The 27,265-nt window shown below is 32.5% G+C and overlaps 1 protein-coding gene across 3 annotated transcripts in view; it reads right to left on the reverse strand.

Moving 5' to 3' along the window:
- Window positions 1–13,175: 13,175 nt before the first annotated feature.
- LOC143063644 (uncharacterized) overlaps window positions 13,176–27,265 on the reverse strand; it is a 227,862-nt gene continuing 213,772 nt past the window's right edge. For all 3 annotated transcript variants that reach the window (XM_076235897.1, XM_076235896.1, XM_076235895.1), the window contains 5 exons: window positions 21,939–22,049; window positions 21,419–21,502; window positions 18,320–18,451; window positions 15,629–15,686; window positions 13,176–13,661 (listed from right to left, as the gene is read on the reverse strand). In XM_076235897.1, the coding sequence (XP_076092012.1) occupies window positions 13,330–13,661; window positions 15,629–15,686; window positions 18,320–18,451; window positions 21,419–21,502; window positions 21,939–22,049 (717 nt within the window). In that variant the 3' untranslated portion in view covers window positions 13,176–13,329. The remainder of the gene's footprint in view (window positions 13,662–15,628; window positions 15,687–18,319; window positions 18,452–21,418; window positions 21,503–21,938; window positions 22,050–27,265) is intronic.

Genomic DNA, 27,265 nt, shown 5'->3' on the forward strand with positions numbered 1-27,265 from the left:
CCCCACCTTTTCAAATTCATTGATCCGCACATGAAAAGTGCATCATTATTGAAGCCCCGCGTGGAAGTATCCAAGTCAAATAAAGTGTCACCTTATTGACAATATTCATATTTCCTATTCCCAAATTGATTACCAATTACCGTTGATATAAACTTTCAAAAATTTCACTTTTCCAAATGTCAACACCTACAAATGGTTAGATGGGGGCTTAATATACAGCAGAAACTATTAGATTATTATGCAGACTGAAAATAATGTTTATGGTATACGTTATATATGATATGAATGTATTCAGCTTTTACAAAACCAGAACGATCAGTTGGATGTTAACGTTTACTTTATTTGACATTTTTTTTTTATCATATTTATCACATTATTTGACATTTTTTTCAATTTGATTCGAGCGTCACTGGTGAATCTTTCAGTGGCGTAGCCAGGGTTGAAATGATGTGGATGTTTCGCCGAGCGGAGCGAGGCGAAAAAAATTTGGACCTTTTTATGCAGAAAAATATTTTTTATTTAGGCACATGTACTCCCTCATGCAGAATCCGACATTAGTTAGATTTTTGTTTAAATTCAAAATACCCACCAATTCATATATTTATATTTTTAACCAAATTTTATTGTTTCCTCGAAACTACCATCATTCAATTCATAAATATTTGATGTAAAGTTTCCCACCCAATCTTATATTTGACATATCAAAAACGGACCCCATTACAGCGGCACTTCTGTATAATTTAGGAACTTCGGAATATAGGAACTGAAGTGACTTCTCTTTCCAGGAATTTCAGTCTACAACCTTGGGTTTTTGATTTTTGATTACTGAGCTAAACGCGTTGCAGGAGACATAAAAATACCAGGCGTCCGATCGTCTGGTCTTGTTAGCACTTTCATGTGTACAATTCTTGTTAGATTAAGTGAAACTCATATCTTAAGCAATGTCTTTGACAATTTGAAAAATAAGTCGTAATCAAATATTTTTAACCAGTTATGACCCTTTGAAATATAAATTGTAATGGAAATCACATTTCATTTGCTGTAAGGCTTTTATTTCTCTTAAGATATTGAAAAGAAAAAAGAAAAAGAAAAAAAGTGCTTTTTTAGTTATGCCTTGTTCCTTGCCCTTTGATAGATAAAATATGACATATAATGTGCATTGAAAATAAAATTAGTATTTGAACCTAGATAGAAACTGGAATTCATAAGCATCGGACTTATCACGATCTATTACAAATTGATTTTATTTGTATCTCGTCGTTTACCATGTCGAAGAAACGATATCATGATATGGTGTTTTATTTGTTAGTTGCTATAGTCAAATTAGAAGCCATCACTCCACTAGGTTCATGATTTTAGATGAAACATGTCCACGGGTCTGCGTATCAGTCCTTTCCGCTTGCCTTAGCCGATGACGTAAACCTTTCTACGAACAAAAGTTAACTTGGAACACTATTCTGCGATTCAACTATCTTGTTTACATGAACTAAATGATCCTAAATGAAAGACCAGGCATTCTGCTTCGAAAATGACTGGACGTTATCCTCATATCCTCAGCCTTGTTACATTTGGATACTTCCGAGTTTAACTGCTGCTATTTTTATTTTATTTTTGTCAAAATGATGTGGATGCTTGAGCATCCGAGCATACATGCAAGCTACGCCACTGTCTTTTGTAGACTGGCGTCTGGCGCAAATACAAAATTTACATTCTGGTATCTATGATGAGATTATTTAGATACCTTACAACAGTTTCTTAGCTCAAGCTACTTATATTTGATCTTTTTCTTAAATTCGTCGTGTATAGAGGGTAGAAGTGTAAATTAGATATCAACAACCTCCAACAGTCGCGGCTAGCGCAAAGTTCATTGCGACACCAAGGATTCAGTATTCCTACCGTACCAATACTTTGAACTGAGGCTCTTAAAAGCTTGCTGGTAGGTTGGTTCAAATGATCAGTGTTGAAGACCGTACTTTGATCTATAATGGTTTACTATAACAAATTATGACTTGGATGGAGAGTTGCCTCATTATAGCACTCATGCCACATCTTCTTATATGTACAATATATAATCGTCGTGCAATCGATATAAAATGAAAACAAAGCGTTAAGAATTGAATGCGAAGCGCTTTTCTATAACTTTCTTCATCAGTAATGATCCAAGGTGATTATTAGACGGCCAACATTTTATAAAGAAGAAGTTGATAAAAGCTTAGAGGATGATCTTTCAAAATCTGCATTCAATGATTTCAGCTGTCGACATCATTGCAGATAGTAAGATAAAGCAAAACGAAAAGTAATACACGTGTATATTAAGCCACTTTCAGTATTGCTTAAATTTGAGTAGAAATATATACATACTCAACCCTACCATACTATTTGGCTAACTGCGGATTCATCAGTATTCACTGTTTCTCCTAAATGGCCGCTGGGAAAACCAAATAGTTCTGAAGTATTCGTTTCGTTTCGCCTTTATTCAGTTTCGTATAGACGTTAAGCACGTTATTGCGTCCATGCCGTGAAATACGACAGAGCAATTTGATAAATAGCTCTTCTATGAAATCTAAATAGTTCAGCTTTATGAAATTTATATCCATTGATTAGGCAGGTATTACTGTTTCCAAAAATATAAAAAAATATTCTTTAACTTTTCATAATAGTTTCAAATAATGATACAAATATTGCCAAAACATCAAAAATATGCGTGTCAGACGTAACAAATTATTCGCAAAATAACATTTGCGGGAATTTTTGTGGTCTAAAAAAGAGTTTAAAATCTGCGAAAATTCGCATGAATGATAAACGTCATATATAATTTATGAAGTCATTGCTGTTTTTTGTGTTGATGGAACGGTCAAAGCTGATTTTTTCAAAAATGAATAATCCTCGCCTTGGTCAGGTTTTGGAAAATGGTAAGTTATCAAAAGTTACCGCTGTTCAAAATATCGGAATTTTACAACACTCGCACCACAAATAAAAACGCATTGGCTTCGGGAAAATGTCTTGCAAGATTGTCCAATGTCGAATTTCGACGCTTTTTACCAAAACACTGTCAGTTTGACTCTAATTAAAATAATTACGCTTATACAATGGTCAATATTAGCAGCTTGTAATTGCGTGCAAGGAAGTATCCAAATTCTCATTAAAATTGCTTGCGTCAAGTGATAACGAATCATATGAAACACTAGAACACACCCGTGATATCGCGGGTCTGTGGCTGAATTAAAGAATATAACTATGCGTAAGCCTTATTTTAGTATTGGTATTGTCATCTGATAAAGTCATGCCGATTATAAGATGCACAGTTTTCTCTGCTTTCAAGTTCAACATCTTTCTGTTTGAACCCGTCGACCTGGAACTTATCAATTATTGGTATTATTAATTTTATTTGGAAAACAAAAGTCCCTGGAAAGGAGTATTTTTTAATCAACAGCATTGTCCTTAATGAGTTATAATTAAAGTTGAGTTCTTTGATTCGCTGTTTTACGTCATTCCGGCTTACAAATTGAAAACTGTACATGCTGTACCTATACGCCTTATTTTAAGTCCAGAATTATATTATTCGTATTGTCATCTTAAAAAGTCATACTGATTAAAATACTACAATCGGTAACAATGTGACAATGATTGAATTTAGTAAGTGTCAACCCTGCATAAAAGCATAAAAGATTTATTTAAAGTCGGTTATACATATAACAATACAACATAAGCTCTGTAGAGCTTTTATCCGACATAAAAAGGACAATGCTGTGATTACGACCCGTGTATATAGCAAAATCCTAAATACAGCGTTTGGTGGTGCGCCTGTCAGATGCGGAACGTACAGATAAGGTAATAGGTAACAGGTGAATATAGTACTATTGGTATCGGTATCGGATTCGACCCGGAACTTCTTTATTATTGGCAATATTAATTATGTGGGAAACAAAGGGGTCTGGAGTGGTGTAATTTTTAATCAACAGCATTGTACTATATTAGTTAGATATAAAGTTGAATTCTTCGATTCATCGTTTAAATTACGTGATGACGGCTGATAAATTGGACCTCGTAATTTTAGTATTATAGATATCTCTATAGCAACTTAAGATGCTAATGCTAATTCAACAGGTCAATTAATAAGCTATTGCGCATGTATATGAAAGGTGGCAATAGAAAGAACAGATGTATTCCGAATAACATCCGGTGTTCCGAAAGACTACGGACATCGTCCAATATATACTGCGTAAACCATCAGGGGTTTACGCAAATAAATTTATTGAAAATTTAACAAATACTCCTTTTTATCTCATTGAATCGATTGGAGATGTTGATGAAGCAGCTAATTATTGGTATAATTTATTTCTGAGCACCCTAGACAAACATACTCCTAAGAAAATTAAAAGGGTGAAAAATACCCAACAACCAGAGTGGTGGACTTCTGATATAAATAGCGCTAGACACCAAAGAGATTATTTTCAAAGAATTAGTGATATATATAATTAAAAAATTTGGCGTAATAAGGTTACATTTTTAGTAGAACAGGCAAAGAAAAAATATTTCTAAAATGCTATTTCAAATTGTAAAGAGAGTAAAACTATTTGGAAGTATGTCAAAAGTCTAAATCCCAAAAAAGTACATAATAGTATCACGCATTTAGAATATAAAAATAGTGTAATTCAAAATGATGTTGAGATAGCAAATACATTTAGGCCACACTTAAAAATATTTTGGTTTGCCCAAACCCTACCCAAAGGCTGAGACAGTGGCCGTAGGTAGGTAGGCATTTTCTTTTTTTTTTTCAAAAAAAGAAATTGAAGTATCAGATGTTTATTAGTCTTCATGCCTATTTGATTAAAAAAAACTTCTTCAAATCAGGACAATAAAAGAATTTGAGTAGGCAGCTTTTTTTTGGGTAGGTAGCATTTGGGCAAACAAACCTATTATTTATTATGACCTTGATGTGCATTTCACAAATATTGCTGAAAGTATAGTTGATAACAAATTATGTAATAATGATGACGGTGACAGTTTTGATGCACTCAATAAATTTGTAAAATCAAAGTTACAAACGGGTAGTGAAAAATTCATTATACCAGAAATGAGTATTTTAGATGTAAGGGACGACATCAAAAGATCGATGTAGGATAAAAAACTTAAATCGAATAGTTTGGGGGTGGGGGGGTCAACATAGCTGAAAGTTTTGTTCATATAAAATCGATTTTACATATATCCATATAGGTAAATCAATTTTTCCCAAATTAAGTTAAGAAGGGGGGTAGGGGGGTCAGCGAAAAAACTATGTGAATTAAGTTTTTTATCCTACATTGAACTTTTGATGTCGTCCCTAAACATGTATTTAAAAAAACTTGACAAGTCTAAAGCAACTGGTTTAGCTGATGTCGGACCAAATATTTTGAGTATGTCAGTGCAGCGATGTCATTGCACCAGTCTTGACATATATATTTAATCTAAGCATCAAAAGTGGTAAATTTCCAAGTATTTTTAAAACTGCAAGAGTTTGCCCAATTTTTAAAAGTGGCGATGCCTGTAATCCTGATAATTATAGACCAATAGCAGTTTTGCCTTGTGTAATATATATAGGGGGTTGAATCCGCGTTTCCGGAAATACTGTTCAGTCCGTATATGATTTTGTTATATACATGTATGTAATCGTAATCACATGTACTGTCTCTTTTTCGTTTTGCAAGTGCCATTAAAGGACGTAATTTTATTAGCTGTTGATATTTTGCCTCTCGCACCCCCATACAGGATCATTACATGGCGGAGGACCCGAAATATAACTTCATTCAAAGGACTTTATTTGTGTAAACCTGAACTGAAATGAACTGAAATTTTTTTTCCCATAATTTTCACTGAAGTGGGAAAACCACGTGGGTATTCAAATTTTTGTATGTGTGTCCGAATTACTAGAAATAACATTTTCATTTATTGGCAATATATTAAATGTACTTTACAATTTCCCTATGAGTTTATCGAAGGTGAACAAGCAAATTCAGTTAAACGAATACTTGCTAGGAAAATTGTGGACGGAACAATGAGTTATTTAGTTCATTTCATTGGAGAACCGGCTCAAAATGCCCGTTGGCTAAAGGAGTCCGATTTTGACAAGAAAACCCGTGATTTGATAAACCACCGACCCCCTCCACAAATTCTTTAAGTCGTTTTGTGTCCGTGAGGTTTACCTCATGATACACCGTTTTTTTTAATGTTTTATTCAGACGTGAGCGTTTAATTTTATGGAACGCTCATATTGTACATATTTGTTGTAAAATTCAAGACAATTGCCAATGCTTGACGAGGATGTTTATTTTGAACCTTTTAGTCCGTGAGATTTATCTCATGACAATTTATTAATCTGTGTACAGCGATGTTTTTCTTGAACTTATTGTCCGTGAGATTTATCTCATGACAATGCCCTTTGATGATGGTACAACGACTTTTTCTGGCGAACTTTTCATGTTTTTGTCCGTGGGATTTATCTCATGACAATCCGTTACTATGATATCAGATGAAATTCAGTACAGAGCGGAGCCCTATTTCAATGTTATTCAATAAGAATTTTTTTTAAATATACGGACATTAGTTTGTTTGCATATATAATATACATGTACATGGGAACTGATTATTAACTGCTTAAGATTGTTTTTGCATATGTTGATATTACTTATCTTTTTGAAATACTTGAACAATTCGTATTATGTATGTTTGCTTGATTTTTTCTATTATTCTGATGCAAATAATGAACGATTGTTGATATTGCGTATACAGGACATTATGCTAAACACTTGTGCATTTTTATACATGTAGCTTTTTTATTTCAATTTCATTTACATAAGTATCATCTAGTCATTAATATTTGATTTATTTAATTTTGTAACATAATAGCAGAAAGTTGGTACTGCGTTTTCAGATTTGTAATTCAATAATTATTTTCTATGAAGAATGCCGTTTTGTATGTTTATATTGAACATCGATCTTTACTATTTTTGAAATATGTTGATGAGATCGTATGAATATGGTTCATTTTGTATTTAGTGGATTTTTAAGGAAACACGATAGTGATATACAGTTTCATTAGCGATTTTTTAGCAAACAAATTAAGGAAAATGTAGAGAGAATGTTTTTTTTTTGTTTTTTGTTTTTTTTGCATGGTATAAAGACGGAAATCTGTAGTTAACGTCCTTTTGGAACTTTTATGACGATTGTATTATCTAGGATCTATGTTAGTGATATCGAGATAATTTCATAAATAAACCCCGTGAATTGTATCTTTCTGATATGTTTTATCTGTTAGCAATTTTATATTTTTTATGAGAGTGTGTGTGCGTAAATGGGTTTGGTGCACCATGATTCTGTGAGAGACAGTTGATATATTTTTTTGAAACTTGCAACTTATGACATGTGATCATTATAGGACATCTTCACAATATTGTAAGAGTTAGGGGCTCTGTTGAATTTATTACTCAATGATACATGTATCACGAAACAATTTCGGATCTGTAAAAATATATTTAACTACTAACTTTCAAAAGTTGAGATTTCGCAACGTCAGATAATTGTAATTTTTCATGCTGTGTTTTGAGATGGTATATGAGTTGGTGCATATATATTGTAAAGCGAATTCAACCCTGAGCAAAATTTACATTTTTCTTTTGTCGGGGGGATGTAATATATATAGGGGGTTGAATCCGCGTTTCCGGAAATACTGTTCAGTCCGTATATGATTTTGTTATATACATGTATGTAATCGTAATCACATGTACTGTCTCTTTTTCGTTTTGCAAGTGCCATTAAAGGACGTAATTTTATTAGCTGTTGATATTTTGCCTCTCGCACCCCCATACAGGATCATTACACTTGTCTCTCAAAAATCATAGAACGACATATAGCAAAATAGTTTGTATATATTTTTAAATAGTAATGACCTTCTTAATACTACACAGTCAGGTTTCAGACCTAAACATTCGTGTACTACTGCACTTACTAAATTAGTAGATGAATGGTTAGCCAAAATAGATAATGGAGAGATAAACAGAGTTATTGTTTTGGTTAATCATATAATTTTATTGAAAAAACTTGAATATTATAATGTTTCAAATTGTACACTAGACTGGTTCAAGTCATACTTGTTTGAATGAAGCCAACAAGTTAAGGTCAATAACGGCATGTCTAATACTAAATGCATAAAAACTGGGGTACCACAAGGTTCTATCCTGGGCCCTCTGTTATTTATTTTATATATCAATGATTTACCACTTAATATAGAACATTCATTAATAGATTTATATTCAGATGATTCTACATTATATTGTAAAGTTAATAATTTACTTCAGTTAACTTCTAACCTTCAAAATGATAATCATGTAATTGAAAACTGGTGTTCGCAAAATTGTATGAAATTAAATGCCAAAATGTGTAAATCAATGATTAATCCGAAAACAAAGGTGAGAGATTCAAATTGTAAAATCAGCCACTGGATGGTAGAATTTCTATCAATCATTCAACGATAATAAAAGACTTTTGAGTGTAAAAGTATGATAGAAATACTTTTAATTTAATGAAATAACACTTTTTTTTATCAAATGAAATGCTTGTTAACACGTTCCAGTCATGGTTACCCAGTTGTGACTGTCTGTCCATTGCGATATTTCATAGCTCTTTTACAAATTCTAAAAAAAAAATATGAAAAATAATGTCCCCTTGGGAAAAATATCTCTGCCCATGGGAAGATATACTCTTTTTGGATTGCGATCAAATTTTTGACTTAATGAGTTTCTGACACAAAACCGGCAAATGTCAACATCTTACAAATATATTGCGCAATATTGTGCAATTAAAGATTTCTTCTTTTAAATTTACAAAAATTTGGAATTTGAGAAATCTGAAAAAAAATTGAAAACAACTTTTTTTTGTAATTAGTCCAAAAATGATATTTCTTTTTATACTGCACTCGTTCTATTTGAGCAGTCAAAATGCGTTGACTGTATATTTCTATGTCATATACAGTCACTGAACCGATATCACTTTTCTTCGTGAATATTTAAATAGAAGTTGCCGAAATAATATTTAATAATGCATACGACCTCTTCAACCTGTTCTTGTTTCCAATGCATACAACGATTCAACCTTGTTTCTTCAATTATTGGAAAAACATATTTCATTTGTTTTATGCTTATGGTTGAAATTTTAGTCCATACTCAAACGATTTCGTTCACTATCGAGTGTGGGTTTCAACAGGTAAATGTACATTTCATTGTGTTTTTTTAGATTGCAGTATAAAGACAACAATAGTGCACTGACTTGACATATCAACGATATAAGGCACAGCCTCGCATTTGCCCGTTTCTAAGCCTCATCCTTATATCGTTGATATGTCAAGTCAATGCACTATAATTGTCTATATACATAATATAAAAGTAGTGTAAGGGAGGTAAATCCAAACATACCCAAAATTGTATGTTAAATGTTTTAGAATTACCTCCCTTACACTGCTTTTAAATTGTCTTAATTGTCCATTGACCAGAAATACCTAGTTTTCCCCCTTTTTTGCCCCTTATACTGAAACATTTTGAGTCATAACCCCCCAAAAGCAATACAAACCGTCCAATCATGGTATGGAAACTTGTGGTTTAATTTCAGAGAGATTCAATCACTTAAACATAAGCTATTGTTTGAAAACTACAAAAATGATTATTTTGGGGCCCCTATTTGGCCCCTAATTCCTAACATATTGAGACCATAACCCCAAAATCAATCCCAACCATCCTATAGTGGTATTGAACCTTCTTGTAAAAATTTATAGAGATCCATACACTAACACAAGTTATTGTCTGTAAACTAGAAAAATACTTCTTTTTGGCCCCTTATTCCTAAGTATTCTGGAAAATTAACCCCAAACTGAATCCCAGCCTTGCCTGTGTTATATGGAAACTTGTGGTACAATGTCAGAGAGATCCAGTTACACACAAGTTATTGTCTTGAAACTAGAAAAAAACTTGTTTTTGGCCCTTAATTCCTAGACTGTTTGCCCAATAACCCCTTAAAATAAATCCCAACCTTCTACTTATGGTATTAAACATTATGGTACAATTTCAGAACAATTGAAATACTAATACACAAGTTTTTGTCCTGAAACTAGATAAATGCTGTTTTTGGCCCCTTTGGCCCCTACTTCCAAAACCTTTGGGACCATAACCCCCAAAATCAATCCCAAGCTTCCTTTAGTGGTTATAATCATTGTTAAAATTTTATTGATTCCTTTTTACTTATTCCAAAGTTATTATCCGGAAACAATCCGCCTATGGACGACTCTGACACTGAAGACGACTACATGATACCAATATACGACCAAATTTTTTAAAATTTTTGCGGGTGTATAAAAATTTACGAAAAATTGGTAAAAAATAACTATAAAGGGCAATAACTCCTTAAGGGGTCAACTGACCATTTTGGTCATGTTGACTTATTTGTTATTTAGCTGAACATTATTGTTGTTTACAGTTTATCTCTATCTATAATAATATTCAAGATAACAACCAAAAACGGCAAAATTTCCTTAAATTACCAATTCAGGGGCAGCAACCCAACAACTGGTTGTCCGATTCATCTGAAAATTTAGGGCAGATAGATCTTGAATTGGTAACAATTTTACCCCTGTCAGATTTGCTCTAAATGCTTTGGTTTCAGAGTTATAAGCCAATTTCTACATTTTACCCCTATGTTCTATTTTTAGCCATGGCGTTTGGTTAAATTTGGCCGGGTAGTTTCAGAGGAGAAGATTTTTGTAAAAGTTAACGACAACGACGGACGCCAAGTGATGAGAAAAGCTCAATTAGCCCTTTGGGCCAGGTGAGCTAAAAAAAACCGCTGTCAGAATCTCACTATATACTGAAACAACGAAAAAACATTTATAGCTATACACTTACCAAAACTTGATTAAAAAAATATTATTAAACTCAAAACAAATAAAAAGGGTGCAAAAGAGAAAGGGGTCGAACGTGAATGGGTGCCAACATGTTTTTGGGCGTACAGACCCTGATTCCCCCAGCATAATACTTTAATTACAAAAAGTTCAGATAGGAAACAAATGAACATAGTTAGACGAGGACCAATAAAATTATACATTTTGCACATTTTGTCTGTGATAATGCAGTTTTCTCTAGATTCAGAGTTCACTAATGAATAATTCTACCTGATTAAAGCCTAGAAACACAAATATTGACACATGAAAACCTGTCAGATTGAAAATCAGAATGCAACTATTTCCAAAAATTGAAAAGGCTTTGAAATGCTTATTTTGACCATATAATACCAAATTTTTGTTAGAATTTCTATCAAATAAAAGTGTATATCCTTCAGTTCCATGCTATTTGCCACCATTAAATCATTCAGGGAGGTTACTGAAGAACAGATTCTATATTTACTGATTTCATCTCATAATAGGATAGAAAGATTTAACAAATCTTAATAAAACTTAATAAAACTTAATAAAATGTATTACCAAAGCTAAATGAATTATAATTGTGACTTGGTCTACTTTTGTCTCATTGGCACTCACATCACATCTTATATCTGTATGAGACTGTTAACCAAGTTTCATGGCAATAGGATATATACAGACAATATGATTAATTTTATATTCAACATATTTTTTTGAGTTTGAAGTCAACAGCTTTCCAACTCTGAGGTGGGTACAAATCAATTAAGAATTGGATTCAAATTAATTATCAGCATAATTAACCCAGTCAATCAGCTGAAGGAAGTCAATTCAATCATTAACTATACTATACAGGAAGCAAAACAAAAAATCACATGTATATTCAGGGCAGTTCCAGCATAATACTTCAATGACAAAAAGTTTACATGTGAAACAAATGAACGTTACTTATATTGGTTTCACATAAATAAAGGAAAACAAAGATTTAGACTTTGTATTTATGTGTTTAAAATTTTGCTTTGTATCCAGTTTGAATTTGATTTTTACCTTCTGTAATATATGGTTACATTTTAATTCTGAGTTTTGTAAGTTGTACTGTTATGCATATTTAAATGAGCTGACAAACCAGCTTAAGCAGTCACCTTTATAGATGTAAATTGAAAATTTATGAAAAGACAACATTTCTTTTGTGGCCAGTATCAGTCAGCATTTAAGGAAGACCTCTAAATACATGTTCGACTTTATTTATCCCCCTTTCTGAGCAGGTAATCTTCATGATATGATCAATTTAAGTATTCCTGCATATAAAATGGTTTCTGACATTCCAAAAAACATGTCTTTTTACATAGGACTCAATGTAAACATACCCACCATGTTTGCTCACCTCATTAGCACAACATTATCTCAAAATAGGAAAGTTCACCTACTCAGACGCATTATTTAAAATCATACCAAGTATGCATTTATACTTAATTCTTAATGCCAGTTGCATGGCAGAGATGCAATAAATATCAATTTAAAAGTTTTTACTTTAATCCTTCTTGGAGAAAACTAATGAACTCCAGCACTAAAGGAGAGAATGAAATTTATATTAGAAAGGGAACTGAAATTGATATGTATTTCTATAAAACATCACTGGCCTCTCATACACGGTTCACATTTAGCCAACATTAATTTTATGACAAAACTATTTGACAATGCAATACTACAAGTAACTATAGCATGACTAGTGAAGAGAACGTTAATATCGAAATACTAAGATGCACAAAATAAACAGTGCAATAAAAGCAAAACCACTACAGCATGATTGTAATTTAGGCATCACCAATAGGTTGTATCTTTCATGCTAATACAGCACAATGTCAAAACTGGTCTATAAGTAATCATAGCACCTTTTGTTCATATTTTCCCACATGTGGAGCAGGATCTGCTTACCCTTCCGGAGCACCTGAAATCACCCCCAGTTTTTGGTGGGGATTGTGTTGCTTAGTCTTTAGTTTTCTATTTTGTGTCTTCTGTACTGTTGTTTGTCTGTTTGTCTTTTTATTTTTAGCGTTGTCAGTTTATTTTCTATCTATGAGTTTGACTTTCCCTCTGGTATCTTTCGTCCCTCTTTTAAAGAACTTTAACAACAATGGAGAAGAAATTTTTAGGTTTTCCTTAGAGCAACTTTGTTAAGTTCAATAAGACTTCGAAATCACGAATATCAGTTGGAGTCAGTCAGAAGAAAACCAAAAACTTTGGGATGCATAAATTTATTAATTAGTAAACAATATATACTGACAATTAACAAGAAAAAAAGACAAAAAAAATAACAAAAATAACATGTCCTTTAACGTGAGCAAGAGTAGTTATCCGTGAGATTACCAAGTTCCTTTTGTTTTATCTCTAGTTCAACGACCAGCTGAGCATGCCAGACAACCACAGGTATCTGGTACTTTATATGTTTTGTTCATTGTGGTACCATCAGTACATGTAAGTTTGACTGTTTTGTCTGATGTAGATGTTGGTTGACAACAGTTACATTTGTTGTTAAATCCTTGCATGATAGCTGTGTATTGTGCATGTGAGGAACAATATCCAGAACATTCCATTAGGTCTTGAACTGGGTCAGTATTTTTACATGTTATACCATATGAATTGGTTACTGTAAAGAATGCTACACTTCTCGATGCTTCACGGAACATTAGACGTGGCATACATGTCGAACACTGAGATGCATTTTCTGAAGAAACAAAAAATATACATGATAGAGACTTTCTTTTACTTTCCAGTCAATTTCAAAATTATTTGAATATTTATACCTTCAAAACTTCAATGACTACTTAAAAAATATCAAAGCCTTTAAGTTATCTTTCATGAGACAATTAAGGTGGCTCGGGACTATTCGACTGCGCATAATTTCACGCATGAATTACAAAAGTGTTTGTCGTAAATTTGACATAATTTTTCTAAATATTTTGGTTGATTAGAAATGTTAAATCATTGTTGTTATGTGACTTATAGAATATTTTCGTTATTATCCGTATTTGTTAAAGGGTCAAAATGACAATTCAACCATTTTCCCCATTTTCCCGCCAAAATTTGGGTTTTAAGGCAAAATATTTTTTTTCCTTATCGGTGACCTATGTTTTTTATTGGCTCATTCTTTGAAGCTATATTCCAGCTTTCCATATTACAGTTTTGGACCAATTGTCATAGAAAGTTTTGTTGTTATTCCAATAAAAATATGTCAACACCTCTATTTTCCCTATCATTTCATTGAAAAATGGTCCCTTTTACATACCTGTTTAAAAGTAAAAATTTGAGCTTAAATGGTCCATGACCCCCTATTTTTTTTCGACCAATTTGATTCATTTTGTTTAAAGAATAAAATAACCAAAAATACGGCACTTCTGATAGAAACTTCGAATAGGCCCGAGCCACCTTAAGTTACTGGTTCCCTTTTTTCCAAAGGTTAAGATTGATAGACATTGACTTATTTTCATTTGAGGGTTGATATCTAAGACTTGTGGTTTTATTTTCTTTTTGTGTATTTCTGAGAATTTTGTTTTCCTTTTCTTTCCGTCTTTGCCAACTTTTCTCAAAAGAGATTTGAACTTATCTAAGCTATAATGTATCTAGATGTACAGTAAACATGGTTGCACTTTTTTTCAAGACTTTAAAACTGAACATGTTTGTTATAAAAAGGAGTTTAATCACAATTCATTATAGAAAACACTCACATTTGAATTTGAAATTTGAAATAGGAATAACTGGAGATATGAGGTATACATGAGGTATACATGAGGTATACATATATATGAGAAATAACCCAGCAATATTATATAAATGGTTATCACAGAGATATGTCTCGCCTTTTTGATTATTTTGATAATGCAAATGTTGAAATTGAGATAGCAATACTTTAACATGTAAGTTATGCAACTATTTAAAAACAATGAACAATGACTGAAGGTACATGGCTAAGCAATCTCAATGGAAATGAGATGTACCAATGCTAATACAACTGCATACCAAATACAATTGACTGAATTTAGTTGTTCCCTTTAAACAAACCTAAACACAAACATCAACATTTAAACTATGTAAAAGTTTCAAAGTCAATAAACCATGAGGAGGGCGAGGGGCTTTATAATTTCCATGGAAACAATACTTGCAACTTCAAATAAGTTTGCATACCAAATATCAGTGACTTAACATTAGCAGTTCAACTTAAACTGATCTGATCATAAACTAATACATATAAACTAAGCAAAATTTTCAAAGTCAATAAGAGCATGACTGAAGGAGCGGGGCCAAATATTCTCCATGGAAATGAAATGTGCTATTGCTTATACAACTGAATACTAACTAACATTGACCTACCTCTAGTGATTAGCCATAAACTGACCTAATCACAAACTAATACATGTAAACTAAACAAAAGTTTCAAAGTCAACAGACCATGACTGAGGGGGCAGGGCCAAATAATTTCCATGGAAATGAGATGAGCCAATAATTATATAACTGCATACCAAATATCAATAACCATCATTTGTTGTTCACCATCAACTAGAACTTATCATAAACTAATACTTTGTTGACACTGCCAACAGAAACAGCATACCTATGTTTCGCTTTTTTACTCTGTTAAGCCAAGACAAATACCAGAAATGACATACTAGTTAAAGTGAGCTAACATAAACTTACGCTTGATAGTAACCTTGCATGTTGGGCAACAACCAGTAGAGTCGTACAATGTTTTATTCTACAATAAAATTATAACATAACATTGATTGCTATTGAATAGTATAATAAGCCAAAAAAAATACAGAATTTTTAAACCTAAAAACAATTTTTAACTATGAAAAAAAAATTGTAAGAGGTTCCCAGGTACCTTGTGTCTCTCCTGCAATTGGTGCTGTCAGTATAATAACAACAATGTTGACTTAAAAGTGAGTTCTGTTATCAGTAAAATACAGAATTAAGAAAAAATCAAACTTTTTCTTTAAATGCTATTTATTGGTCTTAAAGATCAGCTTCTGTTCAAGTTTATAACAATCCATGAAGGTTAACAAATTATTATGTTAACTCATTCGCCCCTGAGAGATTTCTGGAAAATCAGGCATTTTCGAAAATTTGCAATCATATGCAAATTATATGCAAATTAGCAGACTCTTGATGCTGTAACTGATGCTCATCTATTAAACTTTATATTGAAATTTGGGGGCGGATGGCATGGGTGGGGAGTTGGGTGGGAGGTGGAAGATTTTCTCGTGGGTTTGAACCCACCCCCACTGAAAAATGGTCATTTTCCGTCTATTTTCCGATTTTAAAACGACCTTGAGAGGTGAACATTAACCAGACTGTGTTTCTTTGTCATTCAAGTATTACCCTATAGTTACAGCAGTCCATGCATGCTAACTGGGAGTATATGGGACTTAAGTGTCTTGCTGGCGAATTATTATCGTCAAGTCAGGTCTGCCTAAATGTCCGTTTTTACGGATTTTTGACAAAATGGTGACCTAGATTTTACAGACTACATTCCTTTTGGCCATATTATACCTCTGAGTTCCTATACCACCTATGCATGCATTTACGATAATAGTTTATACCTACAATGACTACCAGTTAAGTAGTGGCCATCAAAAGATGCCCACCCCCACCTGATTTTGGCTACTTTTCACGTTTTTCTGATTTTGAACTCTTAAACGGCTTTCAACGTGCCATATTTTCATAAACAGACGTCTGAGAAGAGTTTATGGACCATGAACTGCTTGGTTGAAGTCCCTGCTATCATGACAGATCAGGTAGGGCAGTTCAATAAAGGTATGGAGGGTCATACAGGCCATCAAAGAATGGTTGTCGCCATGACGCCTATATGCGTCATTGGGGGTTAATGGGTTAAACTTTTTAATCACAGACTGTCTATAAATGTAAACTGTAAACAAGCATTCTGGGAATTTTGCCACCCAATGCATAGTCCCCTACTAGACAAAAATTCCTGGAACAAAATTTTGATCTATTTACTTGTCATGGTGTGAACAGATACCATGTCAATATCTTCAAGTATGACAAAAATTGTTGAAAACATTATTTAAATAAAGGACCATAACGCAGCACAAAATCATTAGATCCAAAGAAAATTCGAACTTGATCTATAACTTGTCATCATAAAACAATTCACCAAATATTAAATCAATATCTTCAAGCATGAAGAAAAAACGTGTGGAAATTGTTTTGCCGGACTGACAGATGGACAGAGTGCAAACCTTATGTTACCTTTGTGGGTAGGGGACTATAATTTTATTTGAAAATTTCACTCTGTCTTTTGGTCATAATCAAGTGTCAGTCTTTAATTTCATAAAATTCCATGGGAAGATTTGACAAAGTTAGTGATAACTGAAAATTTTTAATAATCAAAATTTTGTTCATTAACAAGCTTCTCTGAACCTAACATGTAACTGATGCCAAAGCCTACAACAGAATTGAGAATCTATCACTTATGCAACATAAATGAAGGCTCTACAAAAAAAAAAACAAGAAATTTGTGTTAATTGGACACTATCCCATTTCATCACATCTGAGATCACCACCATTTTTTTTTGGGGGGGGGGGGGGTTTAGTTTAAATTTTAAGGTTTCTTATAAGTGTTTTGTTGACAAAAACATGTTTATCTTTCTGTTTTTTGCCATGGTTTTGTCAGTTTCTCTTCAACTTTCGATTTCTGATTATCAGTTGGTTCAATGTGAAGTCTGACATACTTTTACAAAAAAACTCACAATAATGAACATGTGTACTAATAATAATCAAAGGCTGATTTGAACACTATTGAATGGTACCCTTCTTGTGAGCACATGATACACCAATCACCCTTTTAGCTCTTCTTTATGCAAAAATGAATTTGTATGAATAACTAGAAATACTGTGAACACTGTACATAGAGACCCCCCCTAAAAAAAAAAAAATGCACAGGAAGTGGTAGCCATCAACACAAAATACGAATATTTTGGCACAATTTTTGACGAATAAAATTCTATAACTGTGCAAAATGTGAAAATGGGACAGTTTTGGACCATATTTCAATGAATATTTTTCCACAAATGTACCATGTCATATAAAACAACAAAAGGGAGCTAATTCTTTATACCACCTAAAATGTGAAAAAAGGACAGTTTTCAATCTTCAACGAATAGTGTTCCATATTATACAAAAAAATAAAAGGGAGTTTATTTCCATACAAATAAACAACAAACCAAAGTTTCATGAAAACTGCTAAACATTTTTGTGATATTGCCTGAAATTAGGAAATCCCCCATTTTTATGAATAAAGTCCCAACACTCCAAAATGAAAAACCAGAAATCTTAAGATGAGTTTTTGAAAACCAATAGCATACTTACACCAGGGCAGGCAGGTAGATCTGTTGTTGGACATCTAATAAAGGTATCTTGTAAGGCATATTGTTGAAAGTCTGGCATGTAAGTGCAGGTTCTTGTGTAACATTTCCTGTCAATTGGCATATGTTGTCCATCCTAAAAATCAACAGACAAATATTCTTTAAAGATTTTACCTTATATTGTATAGTCAAAAATTTGTATTCATCATCACACTTTCTGCACATGTCCTTTGTGCTTTTGACTGATAACCAAAAGTATTTTGTACAAATAAGTTGATAATTATTGAGTGCAAAATAATATTTCTTGTCACTTGTTATAAATTGATTTCTTCAATGAACACTATAACAAGAGGCTGTCACAACGACAGCAAACCCGATTTATTAACATTTATTTGTGTCCTGGCAATATCACAAGAACCATAACTGATGAACGGTGAAAGTGAAAATCATCAATATCAAATTTGACCTGCTTTTGTCATCAGTATCAACATATTAAAATTTGAAAGAGCTTAGGTTGAATGGTTCATGAGTAAATGCAACAACATAAAAATGAAAAGCCATTTTTTGATATTTCAAGAACCATAACTGATGTACGGTGAAAGTGAAAATCGACATTTTTAAACTTGACCTCCATTTTGTCAACAGTAACAGCATATCAAAATTTGAAAAGCTTTGGTTGAACAGTTCTTGGACATGACTGGAAACGCCATTTTTCAATCTTTCAAGAACCATAACTCCTGAATGGTAAAAGTGAAAATCGTCATTCTTGAACTTGACCTCCATTTTGTCACCAGTAACAACATATCAAAATTTGGGAAGCTTTGATTGAACAGTTCATGCGTAAATGCACAGACATGACTGGAAATGCCATTTTTCAATCTTTCAAGAACCATAACTCCTGAACGGTAAAAGTCAAAATCTTCATTCTTGAACTTGACCTCCATTTTGTCATCAGTAACAACATATCAAAATTTGGGAAGCTTTGATTGAACAGTTCATGCGTAAATGCACGGACACGACTGGAAACACCATTTTTCAATCTTTCAAGAACCATAACTCCTGAACAGTAAAAGTCAAAATCGTCATTCTTCAACTTGACCTTCATTTTGTTGTCAGTAACAACATATTAAACTTTAAAAAGCTTTGGATGAACCGTTCATGAGTAAAAGCACGGACAACATTTGGTTGCCGCCCGCCCGACCATCCGACGTACATCCCCAAATCAATAACCGACATTTTTGTCACAAAAATCCGGTTAAAACATGAATAAATCATATGAAAATGTTTTGTTGTGAGAAATATGTATAGATTATAACATGGCATTTTTCATATCAGACACTTTAACGGCCCTAGGGTGTGATATCTGCCGAAAAGGCAGCAGTCTAGAAGACTGATATTGTAAATGAGGGCCAAATTAAACAGACAACCAAATACAAATTTCTTAACTTTAATTTTTTTTTATTGATATTAAAAGCATTTTATTTATCTTGTCACAACAGTTATCATACTCTAGTTTGCGTAGATTTTCCTTTAAATTGTCATGGACAATTTCTGGCATCTCATTAATGTCTTTCAAAACATGATTAATCTTAATTCATTTTTGCTCCTCAACCATTTTGTGATATAAGTCTTTAAAATCACTTGCGGTTTTCCGCACAGAGTGTCACGGTTTTCTAACAAATTTCCAGAAATGCACTAAGTTGCATGTGATAAATGTCACGGACATTAAAGGAAAGGCATGTGCTAACATTCTGGAAGCAGTCAATAAAGGTTCATTTTATCAGCCTGCTGAGTAAAATTCTTAGGAATTTGGTCAATAATCCTTTCATAACCTTTAAATATTTTTAAATGTTATTGAACTGTAAAATTTAAGTAATATTTTATACAAGTATATGATAAATACATTATGTGATTATATGTTAAATTTTCAATCTTTCAAGAACCATAACTCCTGAACGGTAAAAGTCAAAATCGTCATTATTGAAATAGACGTCCATTTTGTCATCAGTAACAACATATTAAAATTTGGGAAGCTTTGAAACAGTTCATGTGTAAATATACAGACACGACTGGAAACTCCATTTTTAAATCTTTCAAGAACCATAACTCCTGAACGGTAAAAGTCAAAATCGTCATTATTGAACTTGACCTCCATTTTGTCTTCAGTAACAACATATTAAAATTTGGGAAGCTTTGGTAGAACAGTTCATGCGTAAATGCACGGACACGACTGGAAAAACCATTTTTCAATCTTTCAAGAACAATAACTCCTGAACGGTAAAAGTCAAAATCGCCATTATTGAACTTGACCTTCATTTAGTTGTCAGTAACAACATATTAAAATTTTAAAAGCTTTGGTTGAACGGTTCATGAGTTAATGCACGGACAACATTTGATTGCCACCCGGCTGCCCGCCGACTACATCCCCAAATCAATAACCGACATTTTTGTCACAAAAATCTGGTTAAAAATTTATTTAATATCTATATGCACAAACCAAAAAATTGAGTTAGAGGATGAAGATTTCTTATGGATTGTTATATAATAATTTCATCAATATTCAAGGAAAAATATTTTTAGACCATAGATAAAAGATAAGAAAATGTTTTGTTGTGAGAAATATATATATATCATTAAAAAAGCATGAATATGGAAAATTTGTGTTGCTGTGTTGAAGCTGAAGAATATCTTGAGGACGTTTTATAACAGCAGCAAGAGAAATATGAATCAAAGCTACTAGAAAAACGAATTATTTCAGAAGAGTGTCCACCATGCACTTGCACTGCACTATGTTAGAATAGTAGAATAGAATGATGATATAAATAGATGAAAATTTGCTGGTAGAGTTATTAAGATGATCTGCTATATATATATAAACTGTCATACAAATATTACTATAATATATGTAACAACAAACCAGATTATACTGATAACAAATGATTGTCCCATGGTAATATCACTACAATATAGTATTATTACTGTGAGGTTGAATTCCCTGTCATTTAATCATCATCCACACAGGAACTTGTCTCAGAAAAAAAATAAATGTATATCTATATACCTTAACCTAACTTACAGGTATAGAGATATGGTGTAATTTTACCTTATATACAGTTCCGCTCACAACACAACCACTAGGTTTACATTGACCACAACATTCACCAGGTAAATCAACGTGTACTTCTCCCTATAAAAATTAATTTGTATTTAGAGAATTTGGAGCTTTATTTTACAGTATACAGTAGTTCTCATTTTATAAATAAACATCATTCAACAGAGGTAAATGAACATTTTAGAGAGTAATCTTGAATTATGTTACGGAATACAAGAAAACTGGTCATAAAAGAAGAGTGGCTTCTCTTCCGAAATTTATAGATTTGATTGAGAGTTAGGAAAGACTAAAGGTAACTATATAAAACCACTCGAATAATAAAATGAAATATGCAAGAGCAGACTGAACTCATGTATTTGTTGGAAATATTTTTTTTAACAGATTTTGCTGAAATGGGTATAAAATTAGAGACTTCGAGATCATTATGGTTCATTTTCTAAAAGTCTGGATCTGTACATGAAAACACATGAACCTGCCAGGTTCTAATAACTTATCATATTTATTCACATACCAGTTTACATGAAGGGCAGGTCTGTGTACGACATGAAGTTTCTACTGTTCCATCAGTTCTGTTCATACACTGACAAGACTTACAGTGTCCATCTTGCCAGATATCTCCTGGCTAAAATAGAGATCAGTACAAAATATCTAAATGGGGTCATTTATTTCAGAGATAATATAATTACATTTATATCCATTTACTGTGAAAGTCCTGTTATTCTAAGGGTGCATATTTTCATGGTTTTTGTTGATGGCTTCCAATTTTTAAAAATGTTAAAAGAATTATTACAACTGTTGTCCAAATAAAGACAATTAAAGGTTTGTACAGGCATAAATTCTAGGGATTACATAGAATATCAGTAAACTAATTATGAACTAAACAAAGAACTTAAGACAGGATTTTACCTACAACAAAATTAACTGTAAAACACAAAAGAGGGTTAAAAAAGATCCCCATTTAATGGCAATCACTCCTGTAAAGATAATGTTTTTTACGATACAAGGCAAAAAATGCAAAATATTGGTAAAAATTGTCATCAAAAGGCAAAAATTGTAATAAGGAGACAACTGACAATTTCAACCAATTAGATTTATTTGTAGAAATTGTCTTGCTGATCTTTTTTTTATGATACATCTCATATATTTTCCAGATAATAGGCTAAAAAAAAAATTTGGTAAATTTTGTCATCTTGGGTTATAACTCCTATAAGTCATCTGACTTTTGACTCATATGGACAATTGGTAGAAACTCAACATTCTTAACATTTTATGTTTTAATTTGTCAGATTTTTTCTCTCTATTATAACAGTTTTCCAAATAAAAGAAAAAACTTGCATTCTACCCCTATGTTCTATTTTTAACCATGTTCAACTGGCCATCTTGGATGGCAGGTGGGATCATCGGACACACTTTAAAAACTAAATACTCTTATGATGATTTGACCCAATAGTTTAAGAGAAGATTCTTGTAAAAGTTAATGACGATGACGAACAACAAATCAGCCAGCTTTTACAATTCAAAGTACATTTTTTTGCATTTGTGTATGTAACTGTTTTCTTCAGGTAACTTGTTTATGGCACAATCAATACCGTTAAAGGAAAAATTTGTGTTCATAATACCATAAAGAACATATTCAAAATAAGTTTTATTTGGATATGAAAACTAATAAAGAAGAAAATTGGGAATTATTAATTTTATTAATGCCAACTTCCTGACTTCTGTGACGTAGTTTTAGTCTTTTTGCATGCCGGGAGTGGAATTAATCTCATTTATGGCTTGTTCATTAACCATCTAATAATGCGATTTAAAGTGTATTGACGACTTTTGGTGAAGTAAATTAAGAAATTAAAGTGATAGCCGTGCAACTTTTAAAATTAAATTGTAGGATTTATGTTTTAAGGATTTCTGATATGAATTTTAGTAATAAAAGTAAATAGTACAATAGAACATTTTTATGATTTTTCCCAGATAATACTTTAAACAAACGTATGAAACTGACATAATTGATAGTGTATTAAAAATGCATGTTTGTATTTTGACCTTTTGCTTCAGTCTAGCAACCATTTCCAGCTAGAACTGTGTAAATACAATGTGTATTATTCTGTGACATCTTGTAAATGTTGAATGGTGGTTAAACTCAAGGTAATTGAAAGATTAAAATTCTGTAATTCTAATCTCTTTGATCTTTACTCAGTGAATTTTAGCTGTCATGGTTCACCTATGCAGGTGTGAACAACATTTCGTATGAATGATAAATGGGAGTGATAGTTTTAGAAATATAGAAAATATAAAAAAAAAAGAAATAAAATTAATTTAGGGGAGTAATAATGTGGCACAATAACTGGATAGCAGCGGTAAATTTATATTTTTTGCGTAAGCTCAGTTTTAGATGAATTATGAACGCTGAATATTTTTGTAACCATGAAATACTGAATTAATTTAATTGAATAATTCTATAAATAATGACAGCCTTCTAAACACAAGTGTATGAACTAAAAATTTATAAAGTACTTTCACAGTAATAATTTGAAATATATTAATGATATAATGTGTATTTATCGCTATTTTGTTCATTTTTCCTTTGATCTTTTTTTGTGATAATTTTTCATATCATGCTACTCGCTTGAGTTGGAAAATAATCGCTAGAAACTAAGGATGCACATGGTGTTGCTAATGAAATTGCCAACGTTGCCATAGATATAATAGCGATAAACAGATTATCATTGGTCATCTAATCTTGATAGCTTCTCTCGCTTGAGCCGGATGCCTCAAGCGAGAAAATCAATCTCATTGAGATGATCAACTATAATCTATAAGTATATAATTTATACTGCAACTAGTTCTGTTTATTTCATTAATATAGTAACATAGCTATATTTTGTTTAATGCCAATTTCATCATGTACAATCAGTGGTCCATTAATTGATGAAGATAACTTTGACACTTGTGTTATGATTTAAAAAGCTATCAATGTATTAATTTAAGTTCCAGTATAAAAACAATATTAGGTCAATGTCATAAAATTATAAACATTTTTGTACCAGGCGCAACCTTATGCCCTTTCACAGTTTCTCAGCCTCATACAAAATAGTTTATACTTACCTGACATTGACATAATATTGTATATATTTATTAGTACTGTTAAAATTTGCAAATCAGGAAAAACCTGGAAAGAGAGGTTTTTAACTTAAATGTCCATCATGTTATACTGATATAATCATTACAGCCAAAATAAAATGCTTCGCTGAGTGCAGCCTGATACGACCGCAGAGGTTAAACCCTCAACAGTTGGGGCAAATTTGGACACAATATTCAAGCTTGCATGGTAATGTCTGAATTTGGATTTTGATCAAATTTTTTACAATACTGCAGATTCATTTATTTTCGTGGGTATCATTTTTCGTGGTTTGAGGAAATCTTAATATTCGTAGATATTTAATTTTGTGGTTTTGGCAAATTGATGCATATATTTCTTTAGAAAATTTGCAATTTGTTGAATATTTAAATTCGTGGTTCACCTATAACCACGAAATCCGCGAAACTTGGTATCCAACGTATATTAATGAATCCACAGTATAGGTTTCTGACACAAAAATGTCAAGATTTTACAAATCTATTGCACAATACTGTGCAATTTTTCTTGAAACTTTTCAAAAATTTGAAAATCTGAAAAATTTTGAAGAAAAAAAAATGAACCCCCTAAACTTTTTGAATCCCCCCTTAAAATTACCCCAACACTCGATCCCAGCCGTTCCTTTGTAGCATTGAACCTTGTAGTACAATTTCAGAGAGATCCAAACACTTAAACACAAGTTATTGTCTGGAAACTAGAACCAGGTGCTCTGCAGAGCGCAGCTTTATACAACCGCAGAAGTCGAAACCTGAACAGTTGGGGCAAGTATGGACACAACATTCAAGCTTGATACAGCTCTGAATTTGGATTGCGATCAAATTTTTGAAATAATATGAGTTTCTGACACAAAACAAATGTCAAGATCTTACAAATCTATTGCACAATATTGTGTAATTAAAGATTTCTTCTTTAAACTTTTCAAAAATTTGGAATTTGAGAAATTTGAAGAAAAAAAATTGAAAACAACTACCACCCCCCCCTATTTTTTGCAATTAGTCCAAAACCTGACATTTCTTTATACATAATATACAAGTAGTGTAAGGGAGGTAAATCCAAATATACCCAACATTGTAAGTGAAATGTTTTAGAATTACCTCCCTTACACTGCTTTTAAATTGTCTCAATTGTCTATCGACCAGAAATACCTAGTTTTCCCCTTTTTTCACCCTAATTCCAAAACATTTTGAGTCATAACCCCCATAAGTCAATATTAACCATCCCTTCATGGTATGGAAACTTGTGGTTTAATTTCAGAGAGATTCATACACTTAAACATAAGTTATTGTTTGAAAACTACCAAAAATGAATATTTTTGGCCCCCATTTTGGCCCCAAATCCTTAACTATTGGGACCACAGCCCCCAAAATCAATCCTAACCTTCCTTTAGTGGTATTGAGCCTTCCTGTAAAAAATATAGAGATACATACACTTAAACACAAGTCATTGTCTGTTAACTAGAAAAATGCTTTTTTTTGGCCCCTTATTCCTACAAATTAAGGAAAATTAACCAGAACTGAATCCCAGCCTTCCCTGTGTTATATGAAAACTTGTGGTACAATGTCAGAGAGATCCATACAGTTACACACAAGTTATTGTCTTGAAACTAGAAAAGTGCTTGTTTTTGGCCCCTTTTTGGCCTTTAATTCCTAGATTGTTTGCCCAATAACCCCTTAAAATAAATCCCAACCTTCTACTTATGGTATAATAAACATTGTGGTACAGTTTCAGAACAATTGAAATACTGATACACAACTTTTGACCTGAATCTAGATAAATGCTGTTTTGGGCCCCTTTGGGCCCCTAATTTCTAAACCTTTGGGACCATAACCCCCAAAATCAATCCAAAGCTTCCTTTTGTGGTTATAAACATTGTCTTAAAATTGTATGGATATCTTTTAACTTATTCAGAAGAAATTATCAGGAAACAATCCGTCTTCAGACGACACTGACAACTCTGACAACGACGACAACGTGATACCAATATACAACCATTTATTTTTTATTTTTTGCAGTCGTATAAAAATTACTGTTTTGGCCCTTTTTTGGCTCATTATTCCTGCATGAATGAGGATATTACCCCCAAACTCAATCCCAGTCTTCCTTTTGTGATATGGAACTTTGTGGTACATGTACCATTTCAGAGTGATCCATACACTTACAGACAAGTTATTGTCCAGAAACTACAAAAATGCTTGTTTTTGGCCACTTTTTGGCCCTTAATTCCTAACTGTTAGAACCATAACCCCAAAAATAAATCCAAACCTACTTTTGGTATTAAACACTGTGGTACAATTTTGGAGTAGTTGAAACACTTATACACAAGTTTTTATCCTGAAAGTAGAAAAATGCTTGCTTTGGGCCCCTAATTCCCAAACGGTTGGGACCATCTTCCCCAAAATTAATCCCAACCTTCTTAAAATGCTTGTTTTGGGCCCCTAATTCTCAAACAATTGGGACCGTCTTCCCCAAAATTAATCCCAACCTTCTTAAAATGCTTGTTTTGGGCCCCTAATTCCCAAACGGTTGGGACCATCTTCCCAAAAGTTAATCCCTACCTTCTTTTTGTGGTATCAAACCTTCTTATTAAATTTCAAATACATCAATTCACATTAACTAAAGTTATTGTCCTGAAACCAAATGTGTCTTTGAATGACAACAACTACAACATCATACCATTATACAATCCCAAAAAATTTCTTGCAGTC

The sequence above is a fragment of the Mytilus galloprovincialis genome, chromosome 2 (assembly GCF_965363235.1).
Source record: "Mytilus galloprovincialis chromosome 2, xbMytGall1.hap1.1, whole genome shotgun sequence".
NCBI classification, from domain to species: domain Eukaryota; kingdom Metazoa; phylum Mollusca; class Bivalvia; order Mytilida; family Mytilidae; genus Mytilus; species Mytilus galloprovincialis.